The sequence below is a fragment of the Polyodon spathula genome, chromosome 2, assembly GCF_017654505.1.
Source record: "Polyodon spathula isolate WHYD16114869_AA chromosome 2, ASM1765450v1, whole genome shotgun sequence".
Lineage (NCBI taxonomy): Eukaryota > Metazoa > Chordata > Actinopteri > Acipenseriformes > Polyodontidae > Polyodon > Polyodon spathula.
Genome location: NC_054535.1, coordinates 29,119,872 through 29,144,969, shown reverse-complemented (window position 1 = coordinate 29,144,969; position 25,098 = coordinate 29,119,872). Strand labels below are relative to the sequence as shown.

At 36.7% G+C, this 25,098-nt stretch overlaps 1 protein-coding gene across 5 annotated transcripts in view; it reads left to right on the top strand.

Moving 5' to 3' along the window:
* LOC121295031 (zinc finger protein basonuclin-2-like) overlaps positions 1 to 25,098 on the top strand; it is a 309,188-nt gene that overhangs the window by 120,007 nt on the left and 164,083 nt on the right. Inside the window, exon 1 of one of the 5 annotated variants that reach the window (XM_041219335.1) lies at positions 20,832 to 21,227. The exons of the other annotated variants lie outside the window; for them this stretch is intronic. Coding sequence (XP_041075269.1) covers positions 21,225 to 21,227 — 3 coding nt within the window. The 5' untranslated portion in view covers positions 20,832 to 21,224. Of the gene's footprint in view, positions 1 to 20,831; positions 21,228 to 25,098 lie in introns of those variants that run through there. 5 annotated transcript variants of the gene reach the window in all.

Genomic DNA, 25,098 nt, shown 5'->3' with positions numbered 1-25,098 from the left:
TACGCTTAAATATTTAAGAGATGTTTCTTCCATTAGGTATCGCTGCAAAATCTTTTTGAAATTGCCAGAGGTGATTTTGCACCTTGTCGATTACAGTATCTGAGAAGTAGCAAAACTGTCTCCTGCAGTTATCTCATAAAACAAAATGTTTCTTTGCATACACTCACCATCCCACCTCCACCTCTCATATGAAATTACCAGGCCAGTCTTTCTCTCTTCAATCTTAGCAAAAGGACATACAATTATTATAAATAATGATTTTGTAATCTAGGATTCTACATAGAAACATGTTCATATTTTTCAATTGATTGGTATCTGTTATTAATTGTATCTCTACAAGATAGACTCTTTAAAAAGAAAGATATTGTGAACCTTAATATACAGTTTTTTACACATCCCTAATGTACTAAAGTATGTATGTTATGGGCAATAACTGATGCCTTCTGGGAAAAGAGTCCTCACTTTGGAAAATATCATAAATATGTGCAATCTTATTTGTGGAAGCACCTGCCAACCAAGACCCCATTATCAGCCATCAATCAAATATTATCTGATCTGCAAGATTTAGCTACAACATATTAAAAGTCAGTAATTAAATTTGCATAATGCGCTGGCCATTTGACGGACAGTCCATTTACAGAAAAGTGTTCACACTTTTTTTTGTCCAACTTATCAACTGGGATAACGGTAGGAAATGTCAAACGAACACCTTTAAAATACTTAAATAATGCAAATGCTAAGAAATAGCAAAATTCTCAGAAGATCTACCTGGTTTGTTTTGGCTTTTTCTTGCCAGACTGCTGTCACTACAGGGGGAAAGGATTGGTGGAAGCAGAGGAGGAGGAGGAGGTGGAGGAAGGAGGGGGGATTGGAGTTAAGGGAAGGAGGGAGCCCTGCTAAAATCGTGTCACGTAGCACTAATTCATCTGCTCTCATTAGAGCGAGCGAGGGACAGCCGTGATGGCCGAGAGCTGTACTCCACACATGACACATGAAGAGTCTGGGGAATAGAAAATTGCTTTCTCAGGAAGCCCAGCCAATTAAAGGCTTGACCATATTGAATGTCAAGTGTTAATTTAGGGTTTTCTTCATTTTCCCAGTAGTAATGCAGGTCATGTGATGAGCAAATATATGTCAAGTAAAAGTTGATTGCATGAAGGACCCCTGGTATTGTATGTCACTGGCACGTCACAAATGTGCACCAGTCCTTTAACCCCTTAGGTGAAAGCGTGAGGGTGGGGGGAGGATTTACTGTACTGGAATGATTAGAATAGATAGTTTACATTAGGGAAAACTGTAGCATAATCAATTCTGAAGCTAGGACAGACAAGGATAGAAATCACTCTGTCTTCCCAGGGTAGTTTTGTACTGATATTGGGCTGCAGATGTTATGTATTCTATTAACTACATGGATATAAATAATAATAATAATAATAATAATAATAATAATAATAATAATAATAATAATAATGAAACATTTCAGATTCAGATTCCTCTAAAATGAAGGCAATATATCGTGAAAATACATGTATTTGACATAATTTATTTAGTTAATTCTCTATTTTATATTAACTTAATTTTAATTTATATTTTAATTTAACTTGATTCATATCATTTAACACACACACATACATTTGTCTTCCGACTTTGTGCCTCTCCTTTATGAATCAATTTCACAATTAACAGTTTCTCTGTTTTAATTCAGAAACCAAAACACATTAAACAGTGCTCAGGGTCAAACACGACGAAAACACAGATGCTGGCGAGTAAAATGACTCCCGAGATTAATAGTATGTTAATTTAAGGTAGGACTAAGGAAAGGTCACGTGTGCACGACGAATCATACCATTTTGCTAATTTGCATACATTTTGCTTCATGTTTTGTATCATTTACGGCAGTTCTGACAGTGCATGAAGAAGATGCTAGCGAACACAGTGAAAGGAAAGTTTGATTCCAAATGTTTTTTAAATCTCATTCCATTTAGAAAAACGTGCTCGATCACACACGTACCAAGAGAGGATGTTGAATTGATTACAACGAGCGATCATACCCCGTATATAAGACACACTGAGGAAAAAAAACACCACTCTGCGGCAAGCAGTTCCCAGAAATCCTGCGTCAAAATGTGCTGCTTGTAAGTGTAAAAAGTGGTAAAAAAAAAAAGATGGACTGAATGGGCTGACAGTGCTTGTAAAACACAGCAGAACTACGAGGCGCACAGATGCTACAGAGAACATTTCTGAATTCCTAAAAAATGATTTCCGTGTGCTGACTGACTTACTCACCAGTGCTTTTTACTGCATATAATTCATTATATCTTAATACTTTGCCAAAAGACATGCATTTGTTTTTTGTTTTGTTTCAAAGAATAGATGTAAAGTAATGTTTTAAAGCTATAAAATTGAAAGGTCACCATATTACTTTTTTTTTTTTTTTTTTAATCTGTATGCCATAGAAGGCTAAAGAACAGACGAATTATATATTTAACAAAACTAAAAAGTTTATTAATAAAACAATGAGGTATGTCTTTGCTAAAGTTCACAAAACAAAATTCAATGTACAGTAATCTTTTTAAGAGAAAGAAAACACTGGTTAAGAACAAATGTGTAAATAGATATTGGTCTTGTTAAAATGCATTACCAGAAATGTAACCTTAGACATTTTCTTTTTTTTTTTGTTCTCAGAGTGCATATCAAATGACCCAATCTTAATTAGTTGTTAGTAATTTACTGTACATATCTTAAATAATAAACAGTGAGAGAAAAAAAAAAAAAATCTGTCTGTGTTATTTTTAAACCTTAACTCTCAGTTAGTGGTACACAGTAGCACAGAGGAGTCATCAATTAGGATGATGATATAATGTATTTGAAAGCCATAGGAAAGCACACTAAGCTGATCAAAAGGATAACAAGCTGGCTGTCCACAGATTCTTGGGCAATAACCTAGGTGTACAGACTACAGGAAGAGAAAGGCAGCGCGACGTTAAAGAACTCACACATTCAACCAACCAGGAGCCAAAGAAATATGGACCAGTAAGATACCTTATTACTAATTAGATTAAATAATGTTACTCCGTATTTCTTGACGTTCGTTTTTTTTTTTTGTAATTTACTCCTTCAAAGGATATGATTTCTGAGCATCTATATTTAAATAAAATTACGAACAGACGTTGGCAAAAGGGCAACTGGAAGGTATACCTAATATTTCACATTGTTTCAGAATGAAGAAAAAATGACTGCAACTTGCAACATTTGCTCATCTGTGCTTTCCTTTCGCTGCAGTACAGTTTTACTCTATAATATTAGTCAATGTATTTTTCATCTTATTTCCTTCAAATGGTATCATAAAGTTAACAGCTAATCCTAGTAAAATAGCACTCAGTAAGTTACCTTTTCTAGTCTGAAAATTGAAAGCTTACAGTATTCTACATAACCTTACAGTAATGTATAGGCTCTTGATTTATTTTATAATCTTTTCTTTTAGACATGACATTTGCCAGAAGGAATGCAAACAGGCAGTAAAGCTCAAAGAAAATTTCAGATTACATCACTAAAATGATTCTGTGGTTTCTGATTGGAACTGAACACAGCTATAGCAAAATGGATTGCAATGAACTCTCATCCCGTGTCTACTACGGAGAGATTGTTTTGCAAGTTGCAAGTGGGTGCTCAGGCTACATTCCACCTTGTCACCAGACCATATCTGATCTAATTCATTGCTTATATTAAGCACACAGGGTTGTAACTGTCTTTCAATACAATTTCATATCATTGGTAAATAGGAGCGTGTGGCGTAGTGGTGTTCGGTCAGGCTGGTCAGCAACAGAAATAGCAAACCCCAAACACAGAACTTTAGTTTAAAGCGTCCTGGCACACTTTTAATAACAACACGCAAATCAAAACAGGAAGAAACAAAAGGTTTAAACAAAAACCACACAAACTCTTCAAAACAAACACAATATAACACACAAGCTTCAGCTATCCCAGTGTTCTCTTCCCTCTGTTTCTTTCTTTCTCTCTGTTCAGGCTCAGCAACACACCTTAACTGAACTATCTTCGACACACTCTCATCAAACAATCACTCCTTTGTTCCTGTTATACCATGTGACCAGGAGCTTGATTGCTTCTATCAATCATCCAGTCACCACCTGGCCACATTTCACACTTTTCCATTCAAACTCAAATCACTCAATTAATCAGACAATCAAAAAATCAAACAATGCCATGTGGCTGTGCAAGGGTGGCCATTTTGGTTCCAGTTTCCTTCACCAAGATGGCCACCAGCCACCAAACTCACAAACCCATGCACCCACATGCAGAGCCTCTGCTTATTTTCTCAGTCTTCTCTTTACCTGTGCGATTATTTGGATAACAAGTCTCTATTTGAGAGGGTTGTAATTGTCTTTCAATACTATATATACAAGCGATAAGGCACGACAGGGTGTGGGATATACTCTTAATTTCCACACGAACTGGGTGCGTTATAAAGGCATGAGACGAGGCCTGGGGTTTGTGGATATTAGTTTATATCCCACACCCTAAACTGTCACAGAAGGGAAATGGTTACTGGGTAATTTAAGCCCTCAGGGAGTGTTGCACTTGGCATAGGTGAGTGTAAACAAGCATACGCTTTTTAAAAGGTGGAAATAGTGAAATAATGAAAGTGAATCATCATTCTATTTAGCAAAAATACGTAAACACATTTTACAACATTTTACACATGTTTCCTTATGTTTTAATTAGGAATCTGCTCTGTTGTACACATTCATTACAATATTAGCAAACCTCTTCACCATTTCAAGTTTATTGCAGATGTTGGTTGATGATAATATTTTATATTGAAGTGAAAATAGAGCATTGCGGTGTAAAGAAAAATTGAAGTTAAAATACTTAAAATCCAGCAGCCTTTTCAAACGATACCCGATAGTAATGCCGTTGTATTAGCAAACTGTTATTGCTGTTTCTTAGGGGTGGGTATTGGGACTGAGGATCTGTATTGCGATATATTGCAATACTAAAGACAATATTGCAAAGTGTATTGCAATACATATTGGAATTCAATGCCAAACAATGCTGATGTTACTTTTTTTCCTACCAAAATAAATCTACATTTATAAACTGTGCTTTTTGTCATTTTTTATGGAATTTATAGTAGACTGTAACATGACAAAATAAACTCTCATATGAAATGCCCAGCAACTCATTTGGTTGGATCCTCTGAAGTACACAGAAAAACAGTACTGCTTTGAAAGCTATTTAAAATTCTCTAAAAATATTGATTTTAAATGTAATGTTTAAATTTGTATTATAAATAATATATTTATTTTCATTTTATAATAAACATGTTTTTCAAATGTGCCTCCTATGACTGTGGCCATAAACACGGGTTTAAAGCTGCTTCATATATCTGTCAAATAGCCAAAAAATAACCACCAAAGACAACATTTACCCTCTAGATGCTTTCAAAACAAAACAATCTGGCAGCACTTATCAAGGGGGAGTAGCCTAAAAGTCGCACATGAGGCACATGCATTACCTATTAAATGTTACCCAAAGTTCCGTGTACAAATTTGTATAATTTGTTTTTTTTAAAAATCAATATTTTAACTGACGTTCCATTAGTTTCAGATGTAGGACTACACTGTATGTAAGTTGGTGGTACCGCCAGCATATTTTACTTCAGCCTTGCATAAACAGTGTACCCCGGTGTTTGATGCTATAAAGCCATCCTTTTTATTTATTTATTTTTATTAGGAAATGATTCCACACATGTGACTTTGCTTGGTAGAATTTAAGTAGCTCAAAATGTCTATGTGCTTCTGCCATATTTTCTTTTGTGTTAGCAGTGCTCGCATTAAGAGTTCTCAGAGGATGTGATTATCAGTGAATTTACATGACGTTGGTAACTTTTTTTAAAAATGTTATGTTGAAAAGAACATTTCACATATTACATGAACAACAAAAAAAACAATTGATACAATACATTCAGATTGTGTTAAAGATATAATCTAAAGACAAAAAAATAATATGAATGAATTGAAAAAACTGAATTACATATTAAATTATAATGAGTTTGGTTAATATGAGGTTGGTTACCCAATAAAGCCAGATTTGTACCCTCCAAGTTTTGTAATTTAGTGTAAATTATTATTATTATTTTTAAATCCTGATAGATCCCTTAATTAATGTAGCTATTATAAAACTAAATTTGACCTGATTATTTAACCAAAAATAAAACCTGAAAATAAGAAACCCTAATGTACTCATTGCTTATTCAACATGTTTCAGTTTGAGTATTTTCTGGTGTGTGTATGGTAAATACTGTATTATTTTCTGTGGTTTGGGTATACAGGTGAACAAGCACAAAAATAAAAACATATTTGTATTAGTTACATTGTATTTATTATGAAATATTTACCTTAAAGGTAGGTTTCCCTTATTAATTGTTGAATTAAATTTAAATGTTACATGTAAGGGTTTATTTAAATGTCAGTATCATAAGTATATTGACTTATACACACATATAGACAATTATTCAGTAGTAGAAATTAACTTAAAAAACCCCCCAAAACTTCTCATTATAATTGTTTCTTTTTACTCCTATTGATTATCTTATCCAACTTCCTTGGTGATTATAACAGCTGCATATTAAAAAAAAAAATTCTGAGTATTGAGTGTTTTGCCACACACACACACACACAGCCTGCACTCAGATGGGCATTGGATTCGTCAAGACCTTTTGAACTGAGATAGACTAGGTGAAGGCCTCATGATTCATTCACTTAGCGAAGGAGAGGCTGGTGCTTAGACCAAATGAAAGAAAGTCAAGAATTCATCTCCTTAAGTTTGCACTGCATTTCTGCAATTCATTTCATGAAAAGACTGGGTTCTTTTTTCTGATTTGTTACAATAGCATGAAAGAGAAGAAAGGGGTTAAAACACTTCACACCAACTTAAACAATGGAACAATGGCCCACAACAGGCACCATTTTACAGTGTGAGTGTCACTTTTTCTTTTGGGTAGTCTTCTCTTTGAGCTGAGGACTGTAAAACGACTCAGTCAAGCAGAGCGCTCTTTTTAATACACTGGGCCGTCCTGCTCAGAAACCTCTGCTGAAGAGTGACCGCAGGCCCTATTTTTTTGTTTCTCTCTTATCGGCTGAAGTCCTGACATTGGCTACCTGAATTTGGATTTGTGAGAGAGGGAGAGCCTGAACAAAATAAAAGGAGTAATGCAATGGGGGTTTCTTTTTAAATGTTTTAATTTTATTATCAGTTTATTAATCTGAAAAATAAAAACAAATTGGATATTATGTGTTCTAATGTAAAACAAACCAAAAAAAAAATAATATTTCTGCTGTTTAAACAAATGTTTTTGTAGCCACCAATTTGAGTACTTTTTGTGAAACCAAACACAATGCTAATATTACAACTTAGTATTACAACTGAAGTAGTTAAATTAACTTCTTTATTTGTTTCTCTGTAGCATTGTCAGTTTTTATTTTGCACATACTGGAATTAAGAGCTTAGATCCATGAGTTATTTGTTACAATACTAGTAAATTCTTAATGAACCTAGCCCATTTAAGTTTATAGTAACAACTGTTATTTTAGTCCTAAAATGTAGCTAAAATAAGATTTTGAATGCTAACTATATGAATCAGAATGGGGGTCGGCAACTCATTTGACCTGCTTTCACCCCTAGACTAGATACATGCATCTAAGAATAGCCTCTCTGGATAAACAGATGCTCATCCGGGACGTGGTACTTCAATAAGAATTAATAAGAAAAAAAAACTGGCATGTAATGAAGCAATGTAATGCTAAGGAGCTAAACCATGTGATGCATCATGTGATCACCTGCGTAGCACATAGGAGATTTGATCTCAGTATGAAAGGAGTATAATTGTACAAATCAAAAGTCACTGTGTCATTTAACAAATGAAGATGGAAGAAGGATTTTAAACACATACTAAGGGTGATAAACACCCAATTTCTAACAAAGTGCCCCACACCCTATACTGTATATTAAGAGTGTAGTAGGACACACATCGCTTGAGTGGAATACGCTAGTGTTTAAAAGTGTAGAAAAGCCACTTCATATGAGTTAAGATATGTTTATCTGGCTTAAATGGTTTTATGATGTCCTTTTGCTTCGGGAGGCAACCCTATTTACAATTGGAACATTGTGTTGGAGTTATGTAAGAACATTGGAAATGTTTTAACATGAGGATATGATGTGGACGTACAACATATTTGACTAACCCCACATCAGCTTGAATTGAGTCCCTATAGAAACAGAGCAATGTCATTTTCTGAATTCTTGTGAAACACTGTGATAATGCCATTTATTACCATAGTCACCAAATATGATTTCAGTACACCATCAGTATTTCCCAGGAGGTATCTACAAGTTCAAACATCTTAAATCTTCCCTTGTACAAACTGGCCCGCTTCTGTGTCGTAGGTTCACATGAAAAGTTACTCTCATGACCTGTCGTTGCGTTATCTGAAAGATCTTTTAGAAACAGTGCTGATGCATCAGACTGGGGGTGTGTTAATAGACATAGCTTTGTAGTTTAACCCTTTGGGCTCTGAATATGTACTACACACTAACTCACATTTTAATGACCATTCATACATTTTATTGCAGAGTAGTGGGACTGACATTATACAACTGATATTTGCATACAGAGGATGTCAAATTAGAAACACACATGTTACAGAAGTGGAATACCTGACATGCATTTTGTATGCTGTGTGTCCTTGTTGCAGGTCAGTTCCAGTCACAATGGGTAAGAGAGTTGATCTGACAGGCTTTAATAGAGGGCAGATAATACTGTACCACACAGAACAACAACAAAAAAGCTCTTGGTAACAGAGCACCCCAATAGATTGGACTGGACACTAGGTCTTGTCATGTAAAAGACTTGAACGACTCTAATTTAAGCCTAAACCAAGACACACACACACACACATAACTAACACAACCATTTTTAGGAATGGGTCCAGATTTTATTGTAAATCTAAACTGAGCCTTAATTATTCAGGGCATTGAGACCATAAAGAATGTAAATTTAGAGGCAATCCAGCAGTTTTCTCTGTTCCAGCTGAAAGTGTTCAGTAAGGAATTGTTGGCTCGCACTTCAGCCCAAATGAACACGCCCTTATTTGTTAAGGCAAAGCAAATGTCAAATATAGAGTAATGTAAAGTGAAAATAATGTTTTGTTGTTTTTATATATTAAACAAGCTTGCATTGAATATGAAACGAGAGAGGCCTTCGTGGCTGTTTGCCTTTTAGTCTATTCTGATTTAGCTGGAAATTGATAGTGAGATGTTGATGTCTGCATGTGCAGTCCGTAAAACACAATTAGAGAATGTTTGGACTGTAGTAAAAGTAAAAGCTGAACTAGATTTGGTCTAGCCTTCAAGACTTTCCTGATGGCATCAGCTGAAATGTAGGTCTACTTAGTTTCATAAGTTTTACTTCAGATTTTCTGATTGAGCATTTGAAGTTTGAAAAGATTTAGGGCATTTGAAAACATTTTGCAACATATTATTCCAGCAATACGTTAGTTAGCGTGTTGTTAAGTTTACTGTTTATAGTAAGGCCTGGTTTACTCTTGTTTCTTTTGGTCACCAAATTGCAAACATAAACTTAAAAAGACCTGGCAGACATGGATGGGAAGGCACTGTCCAATTTCACATATACAGTAGAGTCAGTTATTCGATCTTTGATCAACAATTCTGTCTTATGTTGCAATCCCTTATGGTAAATTCAGCTCCTGAACCCCGATTTCAGGATTGTATCAAGGAAACTCTGATTCTGTTTTTACTCATGATTATCCCTGGTTTTGTTATGTGTGCTACTCTGCTGTACTTAGTGACTAGACAACCAACCCCTGCCGCTAAAATTATGTGGCGTTTTAACGCGGTTTGATGTTTCTTTTTTTTTCAATTTTTGAACTGTAGATGAAAAAACAAAAAAAATTAAAAGAACAATGTTTTCAGTTTTCCAATTTCTGAAAACGATAAAAAAAAGTCTGCCATTTACACTTGATTTTGCTTAAGTTTACAATTATTGTACCTACAAATAAATATAAATTGTGGAAATGATGAGCGGCTCACTTTTACTAACTCCAGCCTATCTCATCAGCCTGTCGCTGAGGCTGCAGACTGTGCAGCCCCCTGATCAGCCACTGACAGCTTGTACCACTGTTTCCACACTAGACCTACTGACTGACTGCACAAGATTTGAGGGCACCAGTAAACTATTCATTACCTGCAGCGCCCTATCAGAAAAAAAGTAGAGATACTAGGATAATAATATAAAAATTATATAATATATTATCCTTGATCCAGGGGAGGCTTTGCGGTTTCGACCCTGTCCACATCACCACTGGAACGCGGTTCCGCTCGGGGTATTTACATTGCCTACTTCCTGACCATCTTGCTAGTTGTTTCCCCAGCTTGCTATTCATTGCTGTGCCACCTATAGGGGTGCTGCAGTGAATAGTGAACTGAAAAGCTTTTTCACTTCCTGACCATCTAGGAACACCCAACTTTATATGTGAGATGAACTTGAGGTGACCGTTTATATTGGTGTGGCACCTATAGGGGTGCTGCAGCAAATAGCCAACTGAATAGCTAAATGTTTTTTTTTTTTTTTTTTCTGTCAGAATGCGAAACTTGTGACTATTATTTAAAAGTTGTTACATTAAGATCCACTATCAAATCGTAATATACCAGCATCTCTATGCTGTTTTTTTCATTCTTATATCAGAATACTGTGCCAGAGTCCTGGGGGGTGGGGTATTGCAACAGTAACACAGGGACCCAGTTATCACGTGCATTACACACACTCGCAAGTATGCAAACCTTAGTAACTGTCAGCCCAATTTGGAATTACACATAAGAACATCAGAAATTCTAGAACGAGAAAAGGCCATTCAGAACACCTATGCTCACTCGTTTAATCCATTAACACTCAGGAGAGGAAAAACTAAACCTCCCCTAACCATTTAATTAGTAGGATAAATGAAACCTCTGGGAATCCATGGCTAAATGGACCGAACTTCCTCCAGGCGCTTAGATAAAGGTCTTATTATGGTCACTGAGAAGGTTATACAGTATTGTTCATGACAGCGTCTAGTCTATTCTTGAAGAATCCAATAGTCTCTGCTTCAATACTGATCCCTGTGGTACCCCACTTGTTACCTTACTCCAGTTTGATGTCTGGCCTCTAATACTCTCTGCTTCCTATCTTGTAACCAGTTATGAATCCATACTGCTATTTTACCTTTTATTACCTACTGATTTAATCTTGAGATATAGCCTTTCGTGTGGTACTTTGTCAAATACTTTATGAAAATCTAAATAGATGATCTCATATACACTATCCTTGTCCACTCTAGTAGTCACCTCCACAACGAAATCTAGTAAATTAGTTAAACAAGATGTACCCTTCCTAAAACTATGTTGGCTGTCACTTATAATGTTGTTATAATAAAAAAATATTCCTCCACTTTGGTCCTTATTGTAGTTTCCATGATTTTACATATGATTGATGTTAAACTTATAGGTCTGTAGTTCCCAGTGTCAAATTTGTCTCCCTTCTTAAATATAGGAACAACATTGCCAATTTTCCAGTGCAGTGGAATGGCTCCTTTTATTTATAGATTGATTGAATATATAACTGTGGCAAAGTGGTTAACAGTGTGCAGTTGCAGGAATGCTGTGGTGATCAATAAACAGACAATGATAATCCAGGTGCACTATTGTTTTATTTGTACAATCCAAAAGTCTGATGACAAACGGCAGTAAATAATAACAATGAGAACAAGCAATACAGCGGAGTGTATTGCTCTATTTTAATACATTGGTCCCAAAATAATAACAGTCCCATTCCTAAACACCCAGACATAACACAAAACACAAAGTCCAGGGTGAGTGCTATAGTTCTCTTGGTGTAAATGCAGTTATTCATGAACAAGGTGTGGTGTTGTTTGAGTTTAGTGCTGGCCTTTAGCGACAGCTTCGGATCGTGTTAGTCGTTTAATAACAACAAGCAAACAGTTTTTTAGACAGGACAAACAAACAAAACACTCACGACTACAACACAGGTCTCCTTCCAGTTCAGTGTTTAACCATAACAAGGAATAGATCACTTCGCTACAACCCCTTTTGTACCGTCAATCATGGCACGTTGGTTAACTAGTGCAACCACTCCTCCAATCCACGGCTGCCACGTCGTTTCCCTTCCAGTTAGATGATTTAGTGTATCGTAGCTCCGCCCCCTTTCAAGATGACTGACTTCTGTCTAACCCTGGGAATTAATTATCTGGCCATCCAGTCCAGGGCACTCTGTTCCCTTTACATAGCGCCCTCATAGGTCGGGAGAGAGATTTATCACCAAGAATCATTCTGTATGTCAGAATAACATATTGGTTTAAAAATCTGTTCTCTGTCTCCTAGACAGATTCCATCGGGCCCTGAGGATTTGTTTATTTTAAGTGCTGCTTGCTCCCTTAGTACTTCATTCTCTTCTGTAACAAACTGGTAAGATGTTTGTGTACATTCTGTTAACCTTGATATATTGTATAAATACTCCTTTGTAAATACTTGTACAAAGTATTGATGAAGTACATCTGCGATTTGGTAGTCTTTAGTCACTAAATTACCATTGCTGTCACGTAAACTACTGACTTCCTCTTTCAGTTTCCTTTTAGCATTAACATATTGAAAAACCCTTTTGGATTAAGTTTACTATCTTCCACTACTTGTCTTTTAATTCTCTTTTCACTCTCCCAGTCTGCTTTTTAAGATCTCTACACTCCTCTCTTTATTTGTTTTTGAGGTTGCTCCCTCTGATTTAGTAGAAAGATATAATTTATTTTATTTTTAATACCCAGCTTAATAGATCAATTTACTCATCGTGATTTCTTTTTCCTAAGTTTACCTTTTCTCATTTTTCTCATGAACTTATCCTGCATTTCTAGCATTATATCCCACAATGTAATCCAATTGTTTTCAACTTCATTATATATTAGTATTCTATCCTAGTCTATGTGTATAAGCTCCTGTTGCATTCCTTTGTAATCTGCTCTCCTGAAATTGTAAACCATTGTCTTTGATTTATTTACTGCCCTTGATTTACTTGCCACACACTCATATTATGGTCACTTATTTCTAGTGGTTCTGTCAGTTGTGTATCCTTGCTTTATTGTTTGTTAATACCAAATCTGGACATGAATTGTATCTAGTTGGGGCACTCACCATTTGTGATAAGAAACGGTAATGCGCTCTATCATTCCCATGTCTGAAGTGTTGTCTGAGGTCATGTGAGCCCAGTTTATGTTTGGGAAGTTAAAGTCTACCATAATTAGTGTGTCAACTTCTTTACTTTTGTTTGGTGCTTGCATATACGAACTTGGGGGCCTGTAATAGACTCCAACTATTAAACCTTTAGATTTGATTTAATTTGATTTATTCCATATTGATTGATTGTTGTTACCATTACTTTCCAGTATTTCCCATTCTAAGTCATTTTTAATGTATATTGTGACCCCTCCCCCTCTTTTATTGTGTCTGTCTTTTCGAACTAACCTATATCCTTCCATGCTAACCTTGTCTCCATCGTTTGGTTAACCAGGATTATAACCTATAATGACATGGCTTTCCACATTGACTATGCCTTCTAATTCTAAACATTTATTTCTAATGCTTCTTGCATTTAAATATAGACATTTCGGTTTATGAACATGTGCAACAATTTGGTTGCACTTTGTTGTTTGCTGTGTAGTTTATAATGTAACTTCCCTTGGCTCTAGCCTCCCTGCCCCACCTATGTAATATACTGATTCCATGAATGTAACAGGTAAAATTGCGCACGTTTTTAGTCATTATGATCTTTCATGTAATTGAAGCTCATTTTTTTAAGTTATTATTATTATTATTATTATTATTATTATTATTATTATTATTATTATTATGTATTCATTTAGCTGGCCAGATAGATATGGTATTAACATAATTATTCTTAACATTTATTTGCACACATTTTTTTTCTGTTGTATGCAAACAGGTTTTAAAGTATTTACCTTCCTGAAGACTTTGAACATGTGAATAAAGGTTCATTGAAAATGTAACTGGCTTTATGTATAGAATTTGCAGTAATATTTGCATAACATTCGGTTGACCTCAATGGTTTGAAATATTATTATTATTATTATTATTATTATTATTATTATTATTATTATTATTATTTGGCTGACGCCTTTGTCCAAGGCAACTTACAAGGGCAATACAAGAACAATATTCAAATGCAGTAAGTTTACATGGAGTGCAAGGCATAAACTATTTATAAAAACAAAGACATAATAGGAGTCTGTGTGGTCCAGTGGGTAAAGAAAAGGGCTTATAATCACCAGTGACCAGTTCAAATCATGCCTTAGCCTTGGTGTTAGCATTATTTTTTTTTTTTTCTGAAAGCTATAAACGTCCACATAAGCTGGAACATTTAAGAAGAATGACAGCATCTATAAAATAAACCACAAGCACTGTGATTTATTATATTTTATCTTTCATTTGTATTTTATTATTAATAGCAAATTTATGTTAAACCCTTTGTGAACATGGCCCTCGGGTGAGACGTTGCTTTGGATAAAGGCATCTGCTAAATAAACAGATAATCAAAAAGACCAGTTAGCTGTTCAGTTAGTTATTTGCTGTAGCACCCCTATAGGTGGTACACCAGTATGAATGGTACCAAATCGTAGGTCATGTCAAGTACATCCCACTTATAAATTTTGGTGGTCCTAGGTAGTCGGGAAGCAGGTCCAAAAAGCCAGTCCGCTATTCAGTTCGCTATTCACTGCAGCGCCCCTATAGGTACACAGCAATAAGTAGCAAGCTGGAAAAACAAATAGCAAGCTGGAAAAATGAATAGCGAGTTTAAAGAATGAATAGCAAGCTGGAAAAATGAATAGCAAACTGGAAAAACGAATAGCAAGCTGGAAGAATGAATAGGAAGCTGTAAAAATGAATAGCCAGCCGAAAAACGAATAGTAAGTAGGAAAAACAAATAGCAAGCTGGAAGAATGAATAGCAAGCTGGAAAAATGAACAGCAAGCTGGAAGATTGAATAGTGAGCTGGAAGAATGAATATCAAACAGTAAGAATGAATAGCAAGCAGAAAGAATGAATAGCAAGCTGGAAGAATGAATAGCAAGCCGGAAACATGAATATCAAGCTGGAAAAACAAATAGCAAGCTGGTCAGGAAGTAAGTCAAAAAAGCAACAAAAAAACAAACACAAAAAAACGAATAGCAAGCTGGAAAGACTAATAGTAAGCTGGAAAAATGAACAGCAATCTGGAAAAACAAACAGCAAGCTGGGAAAATGAATGACAAGCTTGAAAAGGGAATAGCAAGCTTGAAAAATGAATAGCAAGCTGGTCCAGAAGTAAGTTAAAAAAGCAAAACAAAATTAATAGCAAGCTGGAAAAAAAGTTTTAGTAAGCTAGAATAGTGAACTGTGAACTGCGAACTGAAAGCTGGAATAGCGAGCTGGATTGTAGTGAGCTAGAATAAGTTTATCTGTTTTCAATCTGCCTACTTAACAATCCTATTGCTGTGTGATGATACTAACAGAAAAAATTATTATTATTATTATTATTATTATTATTATTATTATTATTATTATTATTATTATTATTATTAAATTCAAGTGTTAATAAGGTAAGGGGACAGTTTTAAACAACTCTATTCTTGTCGCAGTTAAGCAAATTAAAACAGTAACCTCGGTTTTGATTTTTGGCCGGACTCACTGGAGAATGTGACGGTGAGTCAGCATTTGGAACTTTGTTTCCTTCAAGAACTTGTTGGGGAATCTTAGGTCTAAGATGGGGCGACAGGCGGCATCCTTCTTGGGTACCAGCAAATATCTCGAGTAGAGGTGGGGTCTATGAGACGAATGGCTCGCTTCCTTTATGAGTACCGAGACTTGAAGAGTGTCCGACACGGATGTGTGCATGACTTCTCGGAAGGGGAGAGGTCCCAAACAATACTGCAGCGTATAACTTTTGTGCACGGTAGTGAGCACCCAGATGTCCGAGGTGCAAGCGCTCCAGTATTGCAGCTGTTGTGCGGTGAAAGAAGGGCCCTGGAATTGCCTCCTGTAACTCTGTTGCGTGGACGCACCATGCCCTGCGTTCCTTGTGCTCTGTGGTGGGGCTTGGTTTCCCATCACCACTGTGGCCTGTAGGCGATGCCTCAGGTCACCCAGCGGGGCCGTGGGCACTGGGATTGTCCTTGTGACGATACATGCCATGGGGGCCCTTTACCTACCCTTCACCGAAGCACAGAGAAGGAGCAGCACGGCCATCTGCCGAGATGTTTTGCACTGTCGAAGTGAGCGTTGTAAAATCTCCTTCATAGCCGGCTCGAATGTATGTCCTGGGGATATCGGCGCGTCCAGCAACACCACCTTATCTGCACCGGGTAACCTTGCTTGCGACAGCCATAGCTGTCTGCAAGCCACCCTCAGGCTTGCCAGGCTCAGTCATGCATCCTCATGAGGTTTTTAAAATGTAAACAATACAAAACAAGAAAAAATGATATTGGCTTAATATAAATAAATATACATATAAGTCATAATATAAATAAATAATAAAAAAAGAGGCTGGACACTCCACCACACTCCTCCATAAAATCAGGGAATGGTGGAAAGGACTGCACTGTGGGAGCCACTGCCTGTGTCAATAACATGGACCAGCTGGGCTCTGCTGGTGTTGCCCAGGGGATCTGCAAAAAGTTTGCAGCGCCCCATCAATGCCGGCATGGAGTTGGGCAATGGTGGCAAACTAGTCTCTGAGACAATCTCAGAGCTAGGTTCCACCACAGTTGATGGCTTCTCTTCTTCTTCCATATCTGAGGGGAAGGAGTCCTCATCCCAGGAGGCCGCTATAGATAGTGTGTCCTCCGGCTGAGGCTCCGGCTCAGCCTGGGCTCCCATGGGAGACCCAGGGGCTGAAGCCAGTGCTGGTGGTAGCGGGGTCAGGACCTCTACCGGTGCCTCAGGAGCTTGCTGCCACAACAGTAGCTCAAGGACCTGGGCCATCTGCTCCTTGAGATAAATTATATCCCTCACCTGCCTTGAGTGCTTCATCCTTCTCGTCTGGGGAGATGGGGAGCAACTGCAAGGTTTTGCCACAGGAGCCTGAGTGCAGAGGATCTCCTGCAAGGGGCTCTGTGAGAGCTGGAGGAGCGGCATGGGGCCCCAATGGCTGTTAACGGCTCTGCCGTGGGAGACTGAATGTCTATCCCCATGGCCCTTCTGAGCCTATTGAGACATACCCTGAGCTGAAAAGCCACACGTAAGTCGTAGAAGTCCTCTTGGCCCATGGCCTCCGTGGCATGTTGGAGCCCTAGGCACCACACGCAGTGGCATATTCGCCTTACAATATGTGCAGGTGTGGAACCATGGGATGCTCATCATGGCTGCCATTACTGAGTGTACCAAGCACTGTGTGCACTAATTGGTCCAAGTGCACCAAGCACCAAAGCACTATGCGCTCTGAGTGCACCAAGTTCTGTGAGCACCTAGTGTACTAAGCACCGTGCTCACCGAGCAGACCTAGTGCCATGTGCGACAAGTACCATGTGCACTGAGCAATGGATACCATGCTCACTGGGGTGCTATGGGTATCAAGCGTACCGAGTGGGGTAAGCACCATGCGCACCGAGCACTGTATGCACCGAATGCACCGAATACACAGAAGCGATATACACCGAGCACCGTGCGCACTGAGTACACTAAGCACCGGGTGCACTGAGCACAGTGTGCACTGAATGCACAAAGACGCTATGCACCGAGCACTGTGCGCATTGAGTACACTAAGCACCATGCACACTGAGCACAGTGTGCACTGAATGCACAAAGACGCTATGCACCGAGCACTGTGCGCATTGAGTACACTAAGCACCGGGTGCACTGAGCACAGTGTGCACTGAATGCACAGAGACGCTATGCACCGAGTACCGTGCGCACTGAGTACACTAAGCACCGTGTGCACTGAATGCACAGAGACGCTATGCACCGAGCACCATGCGCACCGAGTGCACCAAGCACTGTATGCACAGGGCAGCCGGCGAGGTCTACTCTACAGCGGAAGAAAGAAAGAAAAAGGATAAATCAGGAGTCACTGATTCCGTGAAAGCGTCAAGCCAGCTTTCAGCACGAAAGGCAAGGGAACTGCAGTAGACTCAAAGCTCTTTTTCACAATAAGTTCAGATACCAACACAGAGGGTCTTACCTTACCATCTTGAGAGGCAAAAAGAAATGGCTTCCATGGTATGATGGTTTTAATCCCTCGGTAGGCAGGACAGAGGGCGTCATCGGCAGCTCTGGTATAGAGAGCTCAGAAAATACCTACTAATAGGCAGGCATATCCCTTACGTAATGTTGTTGGTGGTCGTCTTTGAATTGAAAGGGAACTTTTATTTTATTAATTTCAATTGCACATTATCACAATGCCTTAATAGCAAGTATCAAAGTATAGAAACATTTTACTGCATTTTTGAAGTTTAATGATTCCATAAGTTCTGTAATGTGTCAAAGTTATACTGAGTGGTATTCTTTGATTTTCAAGTTTAGTATTAAACTTTGACATTTGGTATATGATACGTTTAATTACAGTATTTAACTACCTTAACTGTAGGTGTTTAAAGGTTTACTGAATTGCATTCATTTAATGATTTGTGAAGCTTGGTAATTTTGTATGCTTAATGTGATAGAATAGGTTCCTAGCTATATATCATCATCAGTAGGTACTTGTGTACTAAGTACTTGTATGTGTTAACTTTATTCTATACATTATTAAAGGTACAGTAATTGTTATTAATACCTGATCCATACAAATCGATTAGGCAAACTAATATTGGTCCCAGTTAGTTTGGATAATTGACTCTACTGTATGAGCATTAAAATGGCACAAGCTGGACTCATTATTTCATTTTCTTTTTACCTGCCATCAGAAAAATAAGCTAATTAAAGCCTATTAAAGTTGTTTATTAACTATCTTACTAGCATGTTAATAAATTTTTTTTTTTTTTTTTTTTTTTTTTGACAGTGCTTAGTTAATATATAGCAACCTTTGTATTAAGCAATTAAACAATGCTAACTAAAACTGTTCAGAAAACATAAAATGCCTACTTCAGGATTATCAGTTCAAGGCAGTCATATCATTGAAATTGCATTAAACCTTTTATTAGACATTTTTATTAGTTTATATATAGGCGCAAATAAAGTAACTTACTATTAATACAAACAGTTAACAACATTGGTTGGCTAACTGTTGACAGTTAAATAAAAAATAAAGTGCAAGCTAAAGTATGAATAAATAATATAGATGTTTTTTATTTGTCTGATTTAATTGACAAGAACTTGAAAAACAATCAGCTAATATAAAATATTCCAATATCTAATACATACAATATATCTTTTATTTTGAAAAATCTTTTATTCTACTAAAATACTCCTAGGCTCTTATTGTTTTGATCACTTATTCTTTCCAAACGCCAATTTTTTTTGTCATATTAATAGGGTGAAATGACAATATTTATGTATACACAGTATGTATATCTATTATTCTCTGTGTATTTGTCTGTTCTTTGTACATGTCTAAATCATGTATAAATAAATCTAAAGAGGTGAAAATGTGCATACTTATGGTTAACCGTGAGGCACATTACTTGAGTTTTGTATATTATTGGAATCAGTTTAATTAAAAGAAGACATTAAATATGTGCATTAAATATGTAGTGCATAATTAGTTAACCACTCACAGAACCCCAGTATTTTAACATTATTTCTTGGTTCTAATTTTTGTGGACCAGGTGTGTCTGTGAATCTTGCCTTTAGTGTGTGTGGAGAAATGAAACACAGATACACTTCCTGTGAAATCTTCTCTACATTACACAACACTTTTTTTTTTCAAATAAATAAAAAAATATACAGAATATGCTTTTAAGCTGGATATTTCATATGAAAGCAAAATACACTTAGATACACTGTAATTTTAAACATCCACGTAACTTTTAAAAAGGTTATTATTTTATCATGCTGTTATTAAAAGTCTTGCTAAAATGACATAAAAACATGAACATGTGCATTACAAATTAGTCTATGAAAATAATGTAAAATAAAATAAAATAATTAAAAAAAACAAGTAATAAAAATCATTCCTCTCCTCATAAAAAAGATTTTTCTGTAGCTATGATTTTCTGTTTAAAAAAAAAAAAAAGCTATTAATAAGAAAAATTGGCAGATTACCAGAAAGCCTGTTGAGAGCAGCGCTAACAGCAAATTAGCCCAACACACTGTCCGGTCTATGTGTTTGTCTAAAGTGGGGTGACTCGGCAGATCATGCAACTGGAGTAATAAGAAGTAGTGACATATGAATCACAAGGCTGTCACATTACTGGGTGTAACTGGGGACAGTGGAAGAGGAAGCAAAGGTGGCCCCAGAGTCTTCTGCGTGTGTGGGTCTTTGTATACTTTTTTTTCCCGTCAGAGGCAGCCAAACACAGCCAGAGAGGCAGTTCTTTGGCAGGCCTTAATGGCAGTATGATGTAGTCTGTTGTGACTAGTGCATTCCTTTCAGGTTAAACTAGGGAAATTGCATTGTGTTCAAATTCCATGTTTTATTGTCACAAGTGCGTTTATTCCTCAAGAGGATTCGAGCAGCAGAGGTGGGGAGGGTTGGTTTGTGTGTGTGTTAGAGAGAGAGAGAGGAGAGAGAGAGAGAGAGAGAGAGAGAGAGAGAGAGAGAGAGAGAGAGAATGGGAGAGAAGACAGACAGGAACCATAAGAAGAAGAAACACTCTCTTAGAAAAAAACTCCATCAGTCTGAAGCTGATCCGCTGTGACAGTCACTTAGAAGGATTCCACTTTTCTTAAACTGTGACTGTTTAAAAAATCACATAGTCCAGAAAATTAGTAGCTGAAGAAAATATGACAAGACACACGCAAAATGGGGTTGGGAGGTAGAAAGAGTGAGAGAGGAGAGAGAGGAGAAAAAAGGAATGTGCCAGAGCCGAGTTGAAGCTGCCTCCTGCTTGTGTAAACTGCCAGATTTCCCCAGAGCTGTGTTTTTGTGCAGTCTGCTTGAAGGCCAGGAGTGATCTGTTAACTGTACACTACTGACTGGGAGGCCAAAGCAGCTCATGGTACTGTATGTTACCACTATTACTCCCTCATTCCTTTGTCATGGCTTGTTTCTTTAAGAGAGCAGGGCTAGCTCATAGCCAAAACAACAACAGTAAAAATGAAGGTATATCGAGGACTTTACATTTGATTTAGATTTGTTGTTATAGATAATCCCTTTCATTTAAACTGTTAGAAATTTAGAAGTCTAGAACTGTTTTAATTTTTTTCTTGTAGGTGCTGTGAAATAGACAGTTTGACTGCTTTTTTTTTCTTCTACTGTTGTTTTAAGAGCCGTTGCAATTTTCAGTTGTTTTGGACCTGTCTTGTTGAAATTTGTATTTTGTATGAATGTATTTTGATTTCAGTTCTGTCTATCAGTACAGCTCTAGCTTATGCAACTGAATGGCATATGAGTTAAGACAGTCTTTAAATACAGTACTGATAATACAAAAAAGAATGTTCATCTGTAAACTGTTTGGCAAACAAACAGTGAAGGAAATTTGCAGATGACTTTTTAAAGCAATTGAAAATAAATATTGCCTTGTGCCATAATACTTTAATGTTTGTGTTCATGACTGCTGAACTATACTACTAATACATTGTTAAATAGACTGTTGATGATGGTACATAAGTATGAAGGCTTACCATGGTGTAGTAAAGCGTAGTGGTAAAGTAAAGGACTGTGGTCAATGCAGTAGCAAAAGTATGGAAAGCATGGTCACCAAGGTATATTTTTATAAGGGCAATGGGTAAGCTACAGTGCTTTGCAGAAGTTTGCATACAACATGTGAATTTACTTTTAAGTATATCCATAGGAACTTTACATAACAGTTTTGCAGTGCCTTGTAGCCTGTGTTGGTTTGCTATGAATATGCTAAACAGTGAAAAATATGTACTATATACAGTATATGTAGCAGCTGGGTGACTAGTGGGATTTTTATCTGTTCTTTGCATAAATATTTTTTGAACAATTTGTCATGAACACACTATAAATTTTGAACAAGCGTAAGAGAGATTACACAGATTACTGCTCCTGCAAAATTCTGCAGAGGAGGTGAAGTACCGTGGTGATTCATTTCCAGGTCTGATTTCTTATGCTGTCTATATGTTTTTGTATTTCAGCATGAAATGCTGTTTTTAACTTTCGAGAGGCCATCATTCTGAGAAGCAAGTGCCTATTAGTGATTCGTTTGTGTCAAGCAAATAATAATAATAAACAAAAAAAGTTATTTGGGGTTGATTTGTTATTACTGATTAGTGAACAAAAAAAAAACCCTATTGTTTAGTAAATTAAACTAACTTGATAAACTTTATGATTTAAGTTTGCCTGACAGACTATTAATAATTGTACGCCACTCAGTTTGGGTAGTATGACATCGTATAGGTTTAGAGAATAATACTGACTTCTTGTTCATTTATGTGTTTTATTAATTTTATATGAAAAATTTAGTTTGCGTGTTTAAAAGTTATTTTGTAGTTTCTTCCACTTAGATCTGATGATATACATCTCACATACTCTGTATCAGTGATCTAGATCACATAGACATTTTCCTTGCAGTGGAGGACACTGCTAGACTAATTAAATTAATTCAGATCACTCTATTGATTGCCTGCCATCTATTTTTAATAGGAATGCATTTCAAAGAGCTGTAAAATACTCATGCCTCTTAAGTTCTGTAATATAGCATGATAATATAACAACGCCTGTGGCATGTGTGGGGGTTATCATTGCCATTAAGCATTATACTTGGCACCATATTGTAGTTAGTATGTATTGAATGAGTGGTTGTCTTTCTTATTTCTGTTATGAACCACACTGATACTCTCAGGCTGCAGTAATGTTCTACATACAAACAACCAGAAACCAATCATAAATTTTTCTTTCTGTATTACCGTAAAAATATACACTTCAGAATACATGTAGTTACACTGTAGTTACCACTTGCAACCTCTATGATTGTGGGGATGGAACTCCACACATTCAGACATTCACGGTGATATAGATGTGTTATAAGTGCATGTATTACACAATGAAACAAAAGTGTATGTACAGTGCTGTTAATGTGGCTGTATTTTGTAAAATGATCTAGACCAAAAACGTGTTGCTTTCAAAAAGTAAATTACAGGACTAGCACTGGACATATTGTTCTTGCTAGTGTAGTTTTTGTTTTCGTACATTTTATTTAATGGATTATAATTATTAGCAGTCTGTGGTTTTGTTTATATCACACAGAAACAAATAATCGTTGGCATATTTAGTACATCATTTACAGTATTTAATCCAATGCTCTGGTTGACTGGTATTTTTGACAAAAATGTTTGGTATAGTACATCTGTCCATACTGTAACTTTCTAATTCTTACGCTTATACCAATTAACACATCTTGCAAGATCATAGTCCTTGAGAGAGCATACAGTTGATAAATGTAACCTCTTTTTTGCGTTTGGAATTCTTCATCATATTTAATAAATAGATCATAGCTTCAACTTAGCTTTTCTTGTACTTGTAAAGAAGTCATTAATATTTCATCAGGTTCTTTCTGATATTAGAAAGGCATTTAGTTGTTACACATGGAAATACAGAACCGCAATCCGAGTTCTACACAGACATGCCAGCATGCCAGACAACCAGTCACTGTGTACACCTGTTATTGTGAGGGCTGATTAATCAACTGAGCTTTAATTACTTAATGAGTGTCAAACAGCGGCTGTAATTCAAACATTTTTTTCTCCCTTAATGGGTTCTCTCGTGTACTTTCCCACAGTATAGTTTTGTATTTTCTTTTAAAGCTAAATTCTGCAATATCAGAGTCTATCGAGGTCACAGCTCACATCTTCATCCCTGTTTTTTTTTTTGTTTTTTGTATTTTCCGAGCTATTGTGAAGTGGAAATTATAATTCACCACCTTCATTGAAACTGCTGTCCTTGGGTGTTCTAACAAGGGCCTCATTTCAGATTTAAATGTGGATGGGGAGCCAAGTTACTGCAGCTTCCATATTGAGTGTACTCAGCAAGCCTCATAATTAGCGTGTGTGTGTGTGTGTGTGTGTGTGTGTGTGTGTGTGTGTGTATATATATATATACACAATTTATTTTTTGTGCTTTTTGTGATTCAAACTAAGTTAGATAATATAGCAACATTATAGCATTTCTATCTTTAAAACTTAAGTATGGTACACGTTCAGTGATGACTTGAATGTAATGTGGAAAGTTACACATTATATTTACTCTTTAGCCAAAACCCTCCTACTATGACGGATTGTCTACCCAGCATGGAGCTTTCTCATTGGCACCCTGCTCTGTCTCATCAGAAACGTGTACAGGAATAAAAAAAAAAAGTTACATATTTTTATTTGAAAATAGTACATTTATAATGCAGTTCAAGTTTTAAAAAAGAAACATTTCTCTTATTAATATCAAATAGTTACAGTGTATTTCTGTATGTGTTCCTGCCTTTTCCATGTGTTGTTCAGAAAGGCTAGCACTATCTTTTTGTTCTATCGTGCTTGTCTTTCTTGTGTCAGGCTTACTGCGGTGCGAGTGTAAATTGCCATAAAATTTAAATGAGGTGTTTCCTGTAATTAATGAACAATTGAGTCTTCTCTCTGGTCTGCATTGTAATTAACCGTGATCAGGCTTGTTTAGTGATGACAGTGTTCCTATAATGCTTTGACAAGCTGCTGCAATTGAACCAGGATAGCTGACAACCTGGGGCGCTCTCCACGAGTTTTACATTCAGTCCTCTCAGACACCGCATTCTGCTCTCTCACACATCCTCATCCAACATGACCATGCAGGTCTAAACTCTCCTATTTAAGAACAGCAAACCCAGTTGCTTAAGAGTCACTATTATAATTATGTTGTGACTAGAAACACTAGTTGCCAACATT